The sequence below is a fragment of the Apodemus sylvaticus genome, unplaced genomic scaffold (assembly GCF_947179515.1).
Source record: "Apodemus sylvaticus unplaced genomic scaffold, mApoSyl1.1 scaffold_66, whole genome shotgun sequence".
Lineage (NCBI taxonomy): Eukaryota > Metazoa > Chordata > Mammalia > Rodentia > Muridae > Apodemus > Apodemus sylvaticus.
Window position 1 is genome coordinate 995,202 of NW_026263217.1, and position 16,300 is coordinate 1,011,501.

Consider the following 16,300-nt stretch of genomic DNA (forward strand, 5'->3'; position numbering starts at 1 on the left):
TTGCCAAGGGCAAGACAGACTGCTGCCAGCAAAGAATAATTGTCCTACCCTATGCTGGGTCTCACTGTCATGTAGCTAATTTTCCTCTGAGATAAAACGGCCTTCAGTACTCTTCTGCTGCAGATATGTATGGTTTACTTTCTGTCCAAACTAAAACTATGTTTACTAAAGATTTTTATGTGAAGTTTTCACAAGACAATCAATCAAAATTATGGAAAAAAAATCTTAGGCAAGCAAATAAACATAAATTCATGGCTTAATGAAATTTGTCTTTTGTTACTTATGTATAGAATATTCATATGGAATCATGATTTATTCTTCATATCTTTTTCTTAATACCAAATAGATTACAAGTAAAGTTAACTGGTTAACTTTGACTAAGTTAATTTTATTCATAATAAATAAAACTTAAAAATTAATATGAATTGACCAAACTATATTTAATCAATAAATCCCCACAGGCAAAATAAATATAAAATGATATTATGTCTCTGAATCTTTATTTGTAATGGGTAACTTGATGATAGATGTATTTAAATTGTAATGTCTACTTTTAAGTACCTGATGTTTGTAAACATACAGATCTGGTCACAGTGATATCTCTATGAACCCTATCCCAATGCTAGTATAAAACAAGGTTACTATCCCTTAGGGTTCTAAATTAATTGTAAAGATTTTTGTTTTCCTAGACCTGAGTTTGCTATTCATATTAGACTTTGTCTTCACTCAATGTAAAAAAGTTATATGTGTGCTTTGAAAATGAAATATACATGTGTAAATATTTATATAGACAAAAACACTTTAATAATTTAAACAATATTTATTTCCCAAAAGGCTTCACTAAAACCAATAAATATACTAAGATAGAAAGATCAGCACAGGGCTTCTGACTTATTGTCTAAATTAAACAACAACCATTTTTATATCTTCCACTCCCTTGAATTAATATAATCAGAGAAGGCCTTTCTAACTGTTATTAAAACTCTATGAAATGAGAAGACATGGGTGGCCAGTATTTCTATAATTTGTAGGGGCAATAACTAGTTAGGTCAATGTGAATTTGTCTAAAGATTTCCTGAGTAAATTGTTTTTGATGTCTAGAATATACTTCAGGGCTGGAGGGAAGGCTCAGCATTTAGGAGCGCTGGCTGCTCTTCAAGAGGTTCTGAGTTCAATTCCCAGCAACCACAAGGTGGATCACTACCATCTGTCATGGGATCCTCTGCCCTCTTCTTCTGTGTCTGAAGACAGGGATATTATGCTCACATACATGAAATAAATAAATAAACAATAATTTGACCATTACCCTCTGATAAACTATGATATTTTTAAAATGTGGTGTCATTGAAACTTAGAAAGAGGGAATAAAAATTGTTTATTCCCCACTGCTGAATTAATGTTCTGACAATACAATGTGGATATATTTATTAAACCTATTGTATCACTTGGTGTTAACATTTAACGGTCTTAATGAAGAAGGATTTACATATATATATATATATATATATATATATATATATATATATATATATATATATATATATATGCTACTATGTCTTCTACTCTGATCCTACATAGTTGGAGTTCAAGGTCCCCCTTTTATCATCTTAAAAAGCTGTCTGAAAGCACATTTTCTAGAAAGGAGAAGGGCCAGGACTACTGAGTATCATCAGCCATCTTATTTTTCATTCCATTTCAATCATTGGGAAGAAAGAATAATTAAAGCCACCTTATTTTGGTAAATATTATGTATTTATTTTTTACCATACTTGAATTATAAAGGTACCAAGTAAAAGACACAAAAGACTTGGTATTCATAATAAGATTTAAAGCACTAGAGTCGGACAGACTATTTTGTATAGCTCCTGTTAATAACTGTGAGATATCACTTGTCTGCAATGGGGAGTTAGAGAAAGGATCCAAGGAGCTGAAGGGGTTTGCAGTGCCACAAAAGGAACAGCAATGATTTACCCAGTACTCCCTGAGCTCCCAGGGACAAAATCATCAACCAAAGATTACACATGGAATTACTCATGTCTCCGAACACATCGGCAGCAGAGGACAGTCTTGTTAGAGACACCAAAAGGAGGAGAGGCCCTTGGCCCTGGAAAGACTTGATGCCACAGTGTAGAGGATTACCAGAGCAGAGGAGCGGGGGATGGTTGATTGGGGAAGGGAAATGGCTTAAAAGATTTTCAGGAGAGGGGGAATCAAGGACAGCAGACAAAATTTGAAATGTAAATAAAGAATATATCTAATTAAAAAAGAAAAAAATAGATACGGTGGACAAAAATCTGTATTATAAACTTTCCTGGTATTAACCCACAAAGAGTTCTGCAACTTATGAGAAGGCAAAAACACAAACGATTGGAAAAAGGAAGAAGGAGGAGGAAAAAGAGGAGGAGAAGGAGAAGAAGGAGTAAGAGGAGGCGGAGGAAAAGGAGGAGAAGGAGGAGAAGAAGAAGCAGAAGAAGCAGAAGAAGCAGAAGAAGCAGAAGAAGAAGAAGAAGAAGAAGAAGAAGAAGAAGAAGAAGAAGAAGAAGAAGAAGAAGAAGAAGAAGTAGTAGTAGTTGAAGTTGATGATGATAAAGGTCTGGAAAACATTTCCAATAAAATCATAAATGAAAATTTTCTTAAACTAAAGAAGGTGCCTGGTAACGTACAAGAAGCATCAACAATGCCAAACAGAGTGAGAAAAAGCCCCTTGGCCACGTAATAATCAAATCACTAAGCATATCAGAATTATTAGATTCATACCTATTGTCTTATTTTTAAGGAATTAATTCATTACTTATACAATATTCTCTCTGCATGTATTCCTGCAGAGCAGAAGAGGGCAAAAGATTCCATTTCCTATGGTTATGAGCCACCATGTTGTTGCTAAGAATTGAACTCCTGACCTGTGTTGGAACAGCCAGAGCTGTTAACCTCTGAGCCATCTCTCCAGGCCTATTCCTGCCTTCTTAATGTATATTATAAAAGACAAAAAGGTCTGGACACAGGTGTTGCATATTCACAGAAACCACCCATGCTGCTACAAAAAAGCAACTGGTCCAGATGTTTTGGACAAAATTACAATCAGCCATGATACTAAAATTATTCAGAGATAATGAAGTAAGAACTATGAAGTAAGTAGCCCCCCTAGAAACCTCACAGGAAGTCTGATCTGGCTGATGGTTCTGATCCAACCCCATAGTGGACCGACCACTCCAGCTTCCACTGCTTGTCCTCATGTTCCTCCCCATTGTGGGCAGTGATCCTGTGCTCACCATGTGTGGATTTCAGAGCTTCCCTGAAGTCCTCTCACAGCACACAACAGCAGAGCTCAGAGCAGGTCACAGAGATCCATTCAAGCTGCACAGCCACAGGGAACACCTCAGAAGGAGAATAAAAGGGTGAGGATTAGCATGAAGATCAATGAGCATAAATGTCTAGAAAACATTTCCAATAAAATCATAAATGAAAACTATCCTAAACTAAATAAGGTGCCTGTTAGTGTAAAATAAGCATCAAAAATACCAAACAGATTGGGGAAAAGTCCCTTTGCTGCATACGAATCAAACAGTAAACATCTAAAGTAAAGTAATACAAAAAAAGACAACAGAAATAATTAACATAACTAAAGAACACAAAAACAAGTTAGCCTGGGACCTAGCCACACCCATCCCACAGCCCTGAACCCCAACCAGCTCCAACATGATCTTTTATGCTCCTTGGGAAAGAGTAAGCCCAGACCTCAGTAAACTCTACCAGGTCTTTGTTATTTCACAGCCTGGCCTGTCGCGTTAAGGAACTGGACTCAGTTTATTGGCCTGTGAATTCCCTACCTGTCTCACCAGCTTACAAGCAGAAGCAAGGGCCGGACCACAGCCCAGACATCAATGTCGGCCAGGCTCGTCTTCTGTCCCCACAGGAGGGTCGTGCCAGGAGGCCACTGTCCCCTCCTGGAGCACAGAGAGTGTTTGCACTCCGCCCAGCTGCAAACTTTCCAGGGCGGGAAGCCTGCGCCTTGCCCAGCCACTGTCCCTGTCTGGAGGAGCACAGAGAGGTTTTGCACTCCGCCAGGCTGCAAACTTTCCAGGGCTGGAAGCGCGCGCCTTGCCCGGCCACTGTCCCTATCTGGAGGAGCACAGAGTGGTTTTGCACTCCGCCAGGCTGCAAACTTTCCAGGGCGGGAAGCCCGCGCCTTGCCTAGCCACTGTCCCTGCCTGGAGGAGCACAGAGAAGGTTTGCACTCCGCCCCGCTGCAAACTTTCCAGAGCGGGAAGCCCACTCCTTGCCTGGATACTGGCCCTGCCTGGAGGAGCACAGAGAGGGTTTGCACTCCGCCCCACTGTAAACTCTCCAGAGCAGGAAGCCTGAGCCTTGCCTGGCCACTGTCCCCGCATGGGAGGAGCACAGAGAGGGTTTGCACTGTGCCCTGCTGCAAACTTTCCAGAGCGGAAAGCCCGCGCCTTGCCTGGCCACTGCCCCTGCATGGAGGAGCACAGAGAAGGTTTACACTCTGCCCTGCTGCAAACTTTCCAGAGCGGGAAGCCCGCGCCTTGTCCGGCCACTGTTCCCCAACTGGAGGAACACAGAAAAGGTTTGCACTCCGCCCCACTGTAAGCTCTCCAGAGCAGGAAGCCTGAGCCTTGCCTGGTCACTGTCCCCGCCCAGAGGAACACAGAGAGAGTTTGCACTCTGCCCCACTGTAAACTTTCCAGAGCTGAAAGCCTGGGACTTGCCAGGCCTCTCCACAGTCACAAACCGCGTCTGTGGAGACAACAGGAGGATAGCGCAGAGTTACTCCAGAGCTCACAGACACCCGCAGCATGGAGCACTATCTTCATCCGATTGCGCATGCGAATGTGGTCCCCCCACCCCCCATTCAGTACCTGGAAAGCTCGGCAACCCCAGCAGTCGCTAAAAGTGCACACTCACCTCCCTCCTGCCTCTGCCGCACCATGGACCCACACTCACCTTAAAACTCCAGGCCCACTTTCCTTCATAAAATAAAAGACAGGAAATGACGTTATTCCTAAGGCTGGACAAGGGGCATGGTTTGGTGACGTCAGGGGAAGGGCCTGAGATCGCATTTTGATGGACAGGGACGCTAATGTGGCACATACCCCTGGCTGAGAAAGATGGACGAGGGGCGGGACCAGGGATCAGAGTGACCTCATGGAGAGGGACAGCAGTTTCTGGGTGACAGACAGTGCTGCCACCTGGTGTCCACCTGGTGCTGTGACTGATAGATGCGGGGAGGGGCCAGGGCTTGTGTGACATCATGGGGCAGGTACAGTGGTTTCCAGATGGCAAAGAGGGGCTCCAACAAGGCTCCCGCCCTGGCCTGAGAGAGAGGGGTGAGGGGCGGGGTCGGCGTGACATTGGGGCGGCGCCAGCGGTCACTGTGTGACTGACAGTGATGCCAATGTGACATTTTCACTGAATTTGAAGAAATACATAAATATGTGTGTTAAAATTGAAGAATTTGTTGTACAATAATACACATGAAATTATAAACATAGATAATACATCAAAACTAACTGACAAACCATGTAAAAAATTCTAATCAAATTGATGGCTTTCATGGAAAATATTTCTTACAAAATTGAAGAAATATACAGAAAATTTCTTTCACATTGAGATTTGGCATTGAAAATAAATACACATAAAAACTTGACAAAGAAAACTTAATGTGTAGGCAAATTCAAGTTTAGGAAAAATTTGAAAAATGAAGTGTTAAATTTGAAGAATCTGTTGGAAAATAATAATGGTAAACAGATACATTATCTTTACAAAATGAAGGACCTCAAAATATTTTCTTATAAAATTTATGATTTCATGGAAAATATTTCTGATAAAATCAAAGAAATATATAGAAAAGTAGTGTTATATTGCAGATTTTCAAGGGAAATTATTCAGATAATACTGTGTACATAAAACATCTCTAAATAATTGAAAAATTAAATAGAAATATTTTCTGATAAAATTAAAATTTCTCTTAACTAATATTAATAGTAATAGTGAAGATAGATATATTTGTGAGTGTTAAAATTGAAGAATTTGTTGGAAAATAATAATAATAAAATAGTATACATAGAAAATATACCTAGAACATTGTCTAAGAACCTAGAAAAATTTTGATAAAATTGAAGATTTTGAAGGAAAACATTTCTAATACAACTGAAGTAATATACAGGAAATGTATTAAAAATTGAAGATATTAGAATAATAATACAGATAAAATGTTAGACATATAAAATATGTCTAAACTATTTTAAAAAGGTAGTAGAAACATTCACTGAAAATATTTGTGGAAAAATGAAGTAGAACATGAAATATTGAAGGTTTTAATTGAAAAATAATACAAATAAATGGTAGGCATAAAAATTACTTAAATGACTTAAAAATAAAATAGAAGCATTTTGTGATAAAATTGAGAGATTACATGAAAACCATTTTTGACAAAATTGAAGAAATATAGGGAAAAGAGTTTTAAAATTAAATAATTTGTTGGAAAATAATCCTAAAAAACTTAGACAAATTTTTCTTTACTAAATGGCCAAGAACATAGAAAAAATTTGAGATGAAAGGGAAGATTTTCATGGAATATATTCCTGATAAAATTGAAGAAATACATAGAAAAAAGTATGAAAGTTGAAGATTAAAAAAGGAAAGGGATACTTCTAAAAGGATAAACATCAACATATTTCTAAATTAAATAGAGAATTAGGAAATTTTGTTAAAATTGGAGAGTTACATGGAAAATGATCCTAATAACATTGAGGTGCTATAAGGGAACTTCAGGTAAGTTCCATTTTTGAGACAACCTGAGCACAGAGTCGCTGCCCATAGTAAGGAGAAGCAGACATATGAGCAGTGGGAGCAGTGGTGGTTGGTCCTCCCTAGAGCTGCATGGGAATTGTCCGCCAGGTGTAGCCACATGTTTGCACCTGTGAGGTCCCTTGTGGTGCTCCTCCCTTGCTAGATCAGGCCGTGACCTCTGAATAACTTCACTATCAGGGCTGAATCTGTTCAAAATACTTGGACCAGGGGCTTGCTTGAAGAAATGCGATGGAGAGGTTTGCAAATTTGACAGCGCTGGTTTCTCTGGAATCTTCTACAAGTCCTGCCCTCAGCATTGACCACTTAGATGTAAGATCCACGTGCAATTAATTTTGTAGAGCAGTTAAAAGGCCTCTCATATACTGGGGAGCACTGCCATATTAAACTGAGATGTATAAGAGTAGAATTTGTGATGTGAAAGACTTACCAAGCTTAGGAATAGTGACAGTAAGTAGCATTTAGCGGATGGAGGACGGCCTTAAAAACACGCCATGGATGAATAGTGTGCTAAGCAGGGCAGTTAGACCTGAGAATGCTGAGATTCACATGTTCACCAGGTTTGTTTAGAAATCTGTCTCCAAACCATCATGGGGACAACTGTGATGTACAACCAGCCAGTGTGAACATGCTTATAGCAAAACATGGGTATAACAACCTGCTCAAACTGTCATTACAGAGTCACAACCAACAATAAGGCCTGGTGTGCCTGATACCCCCATTTTCTAATTGAGGAAACCATAGTTCGGCCACATGGGACAGACTACAGTGGGTGACAGACATTTGAGATGGAAAAACATGTATGTACATGCAGACAGGAGCCGAGCATGGCGGTTCTCTGAGAGGCAACACTAGCGACTGACTGACGCAGATGCAGATACTCACAGCCAACCATTGGACTCGGGTCATGGATCCTAATGGAGAGTTAGGGGAGGATGGAAGGATAGGTAGGGGAAGCCAATCCCTTAAGAAGACCAACAGTATCAAGTAATGCAGACCCCTGGGAGCTCAGAGAGACGAAGCTGTCAACTGAAGAGCACACATGGGCTGGTGCATGGCCCCAGGAACACATGTAGCAGAGGACAGCATTGTCTGTACTCAGTAGGAGACTATACAACTGGTTTGTTTTTGTTTTTGGTTTTGGTTTTGGTTTGGTTTTTCGAGACAGGATTTTTTAATTTTTTCCCCCCAAGAGAGGGTTTCTCTGTGTAGCCCTGGCTGTCCTGGAACTCATTCTGTAGACCAGGCTGGACTTGAACTCAGAAATTGCCTGCCTCTGCCTTCCAACTGTGGGGATTAAAGGCATGTACCACCACCACCACCCAGTATTTTAAGTCATTTTTAAATGACTTTTTTTATTGGCTATTGTCCTTATTTTCATTTCAAATGTTTTCTCCTTTCCAGGTTTCCCCTTCCTGAAATTTCCTATTGCATCCCCCTTTCCCTGCCTCTGTGAGGTTTCTCTTGATAAATAATTGTTGAGTATATATATATGTATATATATATATATATATATATATATATATATATACATATGTTTTAGAGCACAACAAATAGCATTCACTCACTATAGTGTATATATATATTATATATATATATAATGTATACTATGTATTCAGTATAGTATATCAATCTACCTATACTATGTATATATTTTTTAACAATATATTGTTTAATATTTAAATATAATTAATTTAAATATATAAATTCAATTCAGATATTCAGCTATATTTGCAATTATATATATATACATACATACAAATAGTGAGGGCAGGATCAGCTCACTATTTGTGGGTGAGACAGGAGAGAAATACAGTGTCAGGAAATATAAGTATGTAGCACTGGAGGATGGCAAATTCCCCAGGAGAGATGGTTGCCTCTAGAAAGTCCCAGAAACCAGGGAAGTGAGAAGTTACCAGGTTCCAAGGGAAATGATGTCACCAAAATATCCAAAAAAGAAGAGACCAAACCCATAGATACCACTTACAATAGATAGGCAAAGGTGCCCATGGAGGGGCAGGGCCACCCATCCATATCAAAACTTTATCCTAGAACTGTTCCTGTCTGAACACATGCAAGACCACATCAGAAGAGTCAGGGGGAGGACTGAAGGAGCTGTAGGGGATTCCAACCCCATAGGAAGAGCAATATCTTCTACCAGGCCACACAGAACTCCCAGGGACTAAACCACCATCTAAAGAGTGCACAGGGAGGTGCCCATGGGTCCAGCTGCATATGTAGCAGAGGATGGCCTTATCTGACATCAGTTGAGGGGAGGCCTTTGTCCTAGGGAGGCTCGATGCCCCAGTGTACGGCCGGACTAGAGCAGTGAGGTGGGAGTGGGTGAGTGGGTGGAGGGAAAAAGAACAGTGGGATGGGATGGGGTGTCTGTGGAGGGGACACAGGGGAAGGGGGATCACCTGAGATGTAAACAAATAAAATGATTAATTTTAAATTCAGGGAAAAAATTCTCCATTATATCAACTTGATATCTTTCCGATGACTGCAACAGAACAGGAAGGTCAGGTAATGGTAATAGAGAGGAAATAGCAAAATCAAATGGGAAAAACAAGGAAACTGTGGTAAATGCAATAGTGATGTATCATAATTCCAATTAAAATGTCAAATAAGACTGAAAATGCTGCAGATTTAAAGAAAACAAAAGATGGCATTTGACACAAATCACTCCCTGTGACAGCACTTTAATAACCCTATGTTATATGAAGAGTTTTCATTCTCCCTAGCAAGTGCAATTTTAAAGTCAGACTGATTTCTGACTACATAGAGGGAATTTTCAGTAGTCCGTTAGGGAAAAAAAAATCTCACATGTGTGTTTTGATTGCTCGATTAAGCATGGCCACATTCTCTTTGACAGTTTTCCTTTTAAAGGTGTTTTTGGTAGTTCAATCATATATGCAAATTGACAAAAACAAAAGAGATTATTCAACTCACTCCATACCCTTTCATTCTTTTTCTTGTTATAAACTAAATTTCTAAGTTATCATTATTATTATAATTATAATTAGTAGTAGTAGTAGAAATTAAAAAAAAAACAAAAAATCCTGTAATAGGACAAAATTAAGGAGAAAGAGATGAAAAGAAGATAAAGAAAAATGTCTCAGAATCCCAAAGACAAACACAAACTCACAAAAAGAAATTCCATAAAAGCCGGGCTGTGGTGGTGCACCCCTGTAATCCCAGCACTCTGGGAGGCAAAGGCAGGTGGATTTCTGAGTTCGAGGCCAGCCTGGTCTAAAGAATGAGTTCCAGGACAGCCAGGGCTATACAGAGAAACCCTGTCTCGAAAAAACCAAAACCAAGAAAACCAAAAATAAATAAATAAATAAATAAAAATTAAAAAAGAAATTACATAAAAACACAAAATTATGAGCCACAATAAACATAAACAGAACTTTGAGGTAAAAATCAACAACAACAACAAAATACAAAACAAAAGAAATGAACATAAAAACCAAATATAAAAGTCTCCTGGAAAGCATTATTAGACAAAGAACAACCAACAGTGTCTTTGACTTTGTATTGTGTTTCCCATCTGATTCTGGGCAAGTGGTTTGCCCTTAAGATAGTTTGAACACCCTGTGAATGTCCTATTATTTACCACATCACCTAAAAAAGAGATTCTTGTAAATCATACTTAAAAGCAATTTTGTTAAATAATTTTTAATATAGACAGGAACTTTACTGTCTCCTTTTTCAATCATCTGCTCAGAAAATGATTTCTACACATAGGATGGCATCCTCAACTTCATGGGATAGATGCCAAATATGGTGTCATCCTTCATTTCATAAAGCATTTTATAATTATAAAAACAATAAATATTGATTTGTGTAAATGGCCATCAACTGGATGGGAAGGGGGGTGCAGTTCCATTCCCCTCTCAATATTGAGACCCCATTTTGAACAGAACCATGCAGGCCCTGTGCATGCTGCCACAGTCTCTTTAATTTCACATGTGCATTTTTCTTTCTTGTTTTACAAGTCCTGTTTTCCACAGTGGTTGTTCTCCATCCCCTCTAGCACGGATAATTCATCTACCTATACTTCCCCAGTGTTCCCTGAGTCCTGAGGCAGGGGATTTTATCCCACATTTAAATGTGTGTTCCAAATACTTTCACATTCTAAAAATTGATTGCCTAAGGGTTTTGTATTTGTTCCTATTACAGAAGGAAAGCTCTCTGATGGCAGCTCATCAAGACCCTGTTATTTAAGTGTAGCAGAATGTAATTAGGAGTTATTTTACTGCTATGTGTCCTTATCATAACATGAATATATGTAATTTTACACAGTCTCCATATATATATGTATATGTATATATATATATGTATATGTATATATATCCAAATATATACACATTCTGTAAGAATTAATGAGATAAGAGATCTGTGCATTTCAGGAATGCACTAAAATTTACACTGTCTATTTTCCTCTGAAATGCTATGATTTCAATTTCCTTTGTTTGTGTTCTGTTAACACTCCATTCTCCTAAGTCCTATGAGAACAACTGTTTAAGATCCATGAACAGCTTTCTAGAAATTTTGCCATCTCAATTTCTGATAATCTCTACATTCCTTCAAAAGAGAACACAGATTCTGTCTAGTAGCAAAATCCCATGTTGATAATTCATTTGTGCATTTTCTTTTTATCTGGTTGTTGCTATAAGTTGTTACTCTGCTGCTGAGATGGAATCCTCTGAGCAAAAGTATCTCAAGTAATAATCATTTGCTGTGAATGATTCTTCAGTCATGTCACAGTTCATCACTTTGGGAGCTTAGAGTAGAAACTGAAGCTATAAACTGAAGGTAAAAGCATGGGCAACATTGTCTCCTGGCTTGCTCTCCTGCTTGGTCAGTGTCCCATGCTTAGGTAGCTCTCTCATCTATCCCAGGCCCATTTGCTTATGAATATCATCACCCTCAGTGGAAGTACCTTCCCACAACAACCTTAAACACTATTTCACACAGACATAGCAACCAGCCATTCTGATGAGAGCACACCCTCAACAGAGTATCCTTCAAATAACTGTAGCTCTGAAATGTTGAAATGTTGGCTGATTCACCTCTTTCCTGATTATTTCTCATTGTGGATTATCTCTTACTGCCCACCTCCTCTCCTAGCTTTCAAAATTAGCTAGCATTCCCTCTTGAATATAAATACCAAACAGGTCAGCAAAAGGGCATCACTCACTCAACACTCTCTGAAAATCTAGACAGCAAACAATAACCCAGGAATAAACACTAAGCCAAACAAGACAAACTGAGAAACCAGTACTTAGACCTATACTCACCACAAACGCTGATGCCTAGACACCAGCATAGAAAGATAAGGAATATCATCCAGGAAAATAAGTCACTTCTCAGGACACGTTAGACAAATACAAAGAAGAAGAAGAAGAGGAGGAGGAGAAGGACGACCAGGAGGAGGAGGAGGAGGAGGAGGAGGAGGAGGAGGAGGAGGAGGAGGAGGAGGAGGAAAAGGAGAAGGATGAAGAGGAGGTGGAAGAAGAAGAGGAGGAGGAGGAGGAAGACAAGGAGGAGGAGGACAAGGAGGAGGAGGAGGAGGAAGAGGAGGAGGAGGAAGAGGAGAAGGAAGAGGAAGAGGAGGAAGAAGAAGAGGAGGAGGAGGAGAAGGAGGAGGAGGAGAAGGAGGAGGAGGAAAAAGAAGAAGAAGAAGAAGAAGAAGAAGAAGAAGAAGAAGAAGAAGAAGAAGAAGAAGAAGAAGAAGAAGAAGAAGAGGAAGAGGAAGAGGAAGAGGAAGAGGAAGAGGAAGAGGAAGAGGAAGAGGAAGAGGAAGAGGAAGAAGAAGAAGAAGTTGATGATGATAAAGGTCTGGAAAACATTTCCAATAAAATCATAAATGAAAATTTTCTTAAACTAAAGAAGGTGCCTGGTAAGGTACAAGAAGCATCAACAAACAGAGTGAGAAAAAGCCCCTTGGCCACCTAATAATCAAAACACTAAACATATCAGAATTATTAGATTCATACCTATTGTCTTATTTTTAAGGAATTAATTCATTACTTATACAATATTCTCTCTGCATGTATTCCTGCAGAGCAGAAGAGGGCAAAAGATTCCATTTCCTATGGTTATGAGCCACCATGTTGTTGCTAAGAATTGAACTCCTGACCTGTGTTGGAACAGCCAGAGCTGTTAACCTCTGAGCCATGTCTCCAGGCCTATTCCTGCCTTCTTAATGTATATTATAAAAGACAAAAATGTCTGGACATAGGTGTTGCATATTCACAGATACCACCCATGCTGCTACAAAAAAGCAACTGGTCCAGATGTTTTGGACAAAATTACAATCAGCCATGATACTAAAATTATTCAGAGATAATAAAGTAAGAACTATGAAGTAAGTAGCACCCGTAGAAACCTCACAGGAAGTCAGATCTGGCTGATGGTTCTGATCCAACCCTATAGTGGACCGACCACTCCAGCTTCCACTGCTCGTCCTCATGTTCCTCCCCATTGTGGGCAGTGATCCTGTGCTCACCATGTGTGGATTTCAGAGCTTCCCTGAAGTCCTCTCACAGCACACAACAGCAGAGCTCAGAGCAGGTCACAGAGATCCATTCAAGCTGCACAGCCACAGGGAACACCTCAGAAGGAGAATAAAAGGGTGAGGATTAGCATGAAGAAGATCAATCAGCATAAATGTCTAGAAAACATTTCCAATAAAATCATAAATGAAAACTTTCCTAAACTAAATAAGGTGCCTGTTAGTGTAAAATAAGTATCAAAAATACCAAACAGATTGGCGAAAAGTCCCTTAGCTGCACACTATTCAAACACTAAACTTCTTTTTTTTTTAATTTTTTTATTCGATATAATTTATTTACATTTCAAATGTTTTCCCCTTTTCTAGCCCCCCCCACTCCCCGAAAGTCCTGTAAGCCCCCTTCTCTTCCCCTGTCCTCCCTCCCACCCCTTCCCACTTCTCCGTTCTCCTTTTGCCGAATACTGTTTCACTGAGTCTTTCCAGAACCAGGGACCACTCCTCCTTTCTTCTTGTATCTCATTTGATGTGTGGATTATGTTTTGGGTATTCCAGTTTTCTAGTTAATAACCACTTATTAGTGAGTGCATACCATGATTCACCTTTTGAGTCTGGGTTACCTCACTTAGTATGATGTTCTCTAGCTCCATCCATTTGCCTAAGAATTTCATGAATTCATTGTTTCTAATGGCTGAATAGTACTCCATTGTGTAGATATACCACATTTTTTGCATCCACTCTTCTGTTGAGGGATACCTGTGTTCTTTCCAGCATCTGGCAATTATAAATAGGGCTGCGATGACCTGGTATGGTTTGGTTGTTATTAATTTTGTCCTCAGGACCCCAGTAGGAACATTTTAATAACTCTGTTCTCACCCAAAGAGTTGGTCTTCACCACCTTGTCCCTACTTACTGGGATGTCTCCAGGTCTAAAGCACAGTACCCAGCAAGCAGTGTCTCTACATGGCCACTTAACTGAAACTTTAAAAACAACTCTCTCACTGGTGATCCATAGGCTTTTTCCTCCTCCCTCCCATTCTCTTAACACCTGCTGTGCTCTTGTTCTGCTCCTAGTTGGAAGCCCCTTTGGCTCTGCCACTCCCACAGGAAAAGCAGCCATCACCCTGCCCCCATTCCCTGTGCTTCTATGTTCTGATGGGGAGGAGGAAGCTTGACCCTGTGAGCCTGGCGCCACCCTGCCCCTTGATTCTTCCACAAGGACAAGCAGATCTTACCCCCACTCCACTGCTGTGCTTCAGGGTTGTGCCTGGGCCCCTGTTCTCCTGAGTTGCTGCTTTCCCTTAACCATCTGCCCCAACCCCCTCCTGTCTGTCTGCCTTCCAGCAATCACCAGCCACAGCTGCCAGCAGCCTGGTCAGGAATTCTCTCACAATGCCTGAGCAGAGTTGCTAGGAGTCTAGGAGAACATTCCTGTGACACCAGCTCTCACCCCACCCTGTTCGCTTGCACTGGTTCTACCTGAGCTGCCACCCAGTGCCAGGTCTGCAGGCCACTGTCAGCTCCCTGGGAATTGGGCCTGCATGCACGCCTGCCCACTCAGACCATGGCACGGGCCTAAACCAACCTGGGCACACTCTGTCCATGGCCAGTACTCAGTTTAGCCAGGGGGCTTCACAGCTGCAGCCACCACTGTCAGCCCTGATATGTTAACATCCTGGTCCACATCAACTCTAAGCTAAGAGTACTCTAGACAAAACTCAGCCCTTTATCTCTTTGTGTTTGTCTCTTCACTTGTTTTTCTCTGCTGATACGTAGCCACAAAGCCAGATTTCTAAACAGTATAAAGGTTAAAGATCACTGCCTTATGTATGTTTAGCCTTGTTTTTACTACTGTCATTAAGTTATACTGTGCTATCTATTTGCTAGATACATTCTCAAACAATTCAAACAAACAAACAAACACAGGCTGTTTAACTCAGATATGCTCAGTAGATACTGCTCTCAATCTTGCCAGAAATCTGCTAACTGTTTATGCTTATGAAAGACAGAGATTCGCAAAGACTAACAGTTATCTGTCAAGGTCTCCAAGAAGATAATGGGCACAGTGACAAGACTATCTGGATTGTGGTATGATAACCACTGAGAAATGCCACTCCATTGCCTTGCCCACTGCCAGAGCTGTACAGTGGACAAACAAGACACCCTGAGAGTCAAATGTCTCATTGCCAAGTCAAGGTGCATCATTTCTCATATCACAGAAATCTACTCCACAAGAAAATAAAAGGCAAAGCTTTCATCTTCTGGGTCTGACAGCCAAACTGACTACACCCAATTTGTGATGGATACAGCAGTGGCCTAGAAACCAACCTCTGTCATCTGTATTCATACTTGATTCCTAAATTGCAATTTATTCTTCCCAGATTTCTAACTACACTGACAGCTGAGGTAACTGGAACTTGACATCTAGAAAACAGACCTAGCTTCTTACACTAAGGTAATCCACCACTATATTTGTTCATTAATAAGTTTTGTACCTAGCTAAGACTGCCAGATTTCTTACATCATCATTGTTTGCAACAAGGGCTCAGTTACTGCATTCTACTGTGTCCTAGGTTACTTAGCCTATCTGGCCCTTGGAAGCTTCACTGTTGCTTTCTTTGCAAGGAATCTGCCTGACACATTCAACAAAGCCAAGTACTTGACCTTCAGCCTGCTAGTGTTCTACAGTGTCTGAGTCACTTTCCTCCCTGTCTACCATAGCACCAAGGGCAAGGTCATGGTTGCTGTGGAGATCTTCTCCATCTTGGCATCCAGTGCAGGGATGCTTGGATGCATCTTTGTGCCCAAGATCTACATTATTTTTATAAGACCAGATAGAAATTCTATCCAAAAGGTCAGGGAGAAAACATATTTTTGAATAAATAATTTAGGAATTCTGTCAAAGATTGGCATATATCAATTATTATATTACAGTTCATGTATCTAGTTTTG

General features: G+C 40.2%; 1 protein-coding gene across 15 annotated transcripts in view; it reads right to left on the reverse strand.

Annotated features, from left to right (window-relative positions):
* LOC127676131 (zinc finger protein 431-like) overlaps window positions 1-13,550 on the reverse strand; it is a 36,883-nt gene extending 23,333 nt beyond the window's left edge. For 5 of the 15 annotated variants that reach the window (XR_007975676.1, XM_052172057.1, XM_052172055.1 and 2 more), the window contains exons 1-2: window positions 4,963-5,052; window positions 3,270-3,375 (exon numbers count right to left, since the gene is read on the reverse strand). Coding sequence is in view for 9 of the 15 variants with exons in the window: in XM_052172057.1 (XP_052028017.1) it covers window positions 3,270-3,272 (3 nt within the window). In the remaining 6 variants the exon portion in view is untranslated. The other 10 variants (XR_007975677.1, XR_007975675.1, XM_052172053.1 and 7 more) reach the window with 8 other exon arrangements.
* Window positions 13,551-16,300: the final 2,750 nt, after the last annotated feature.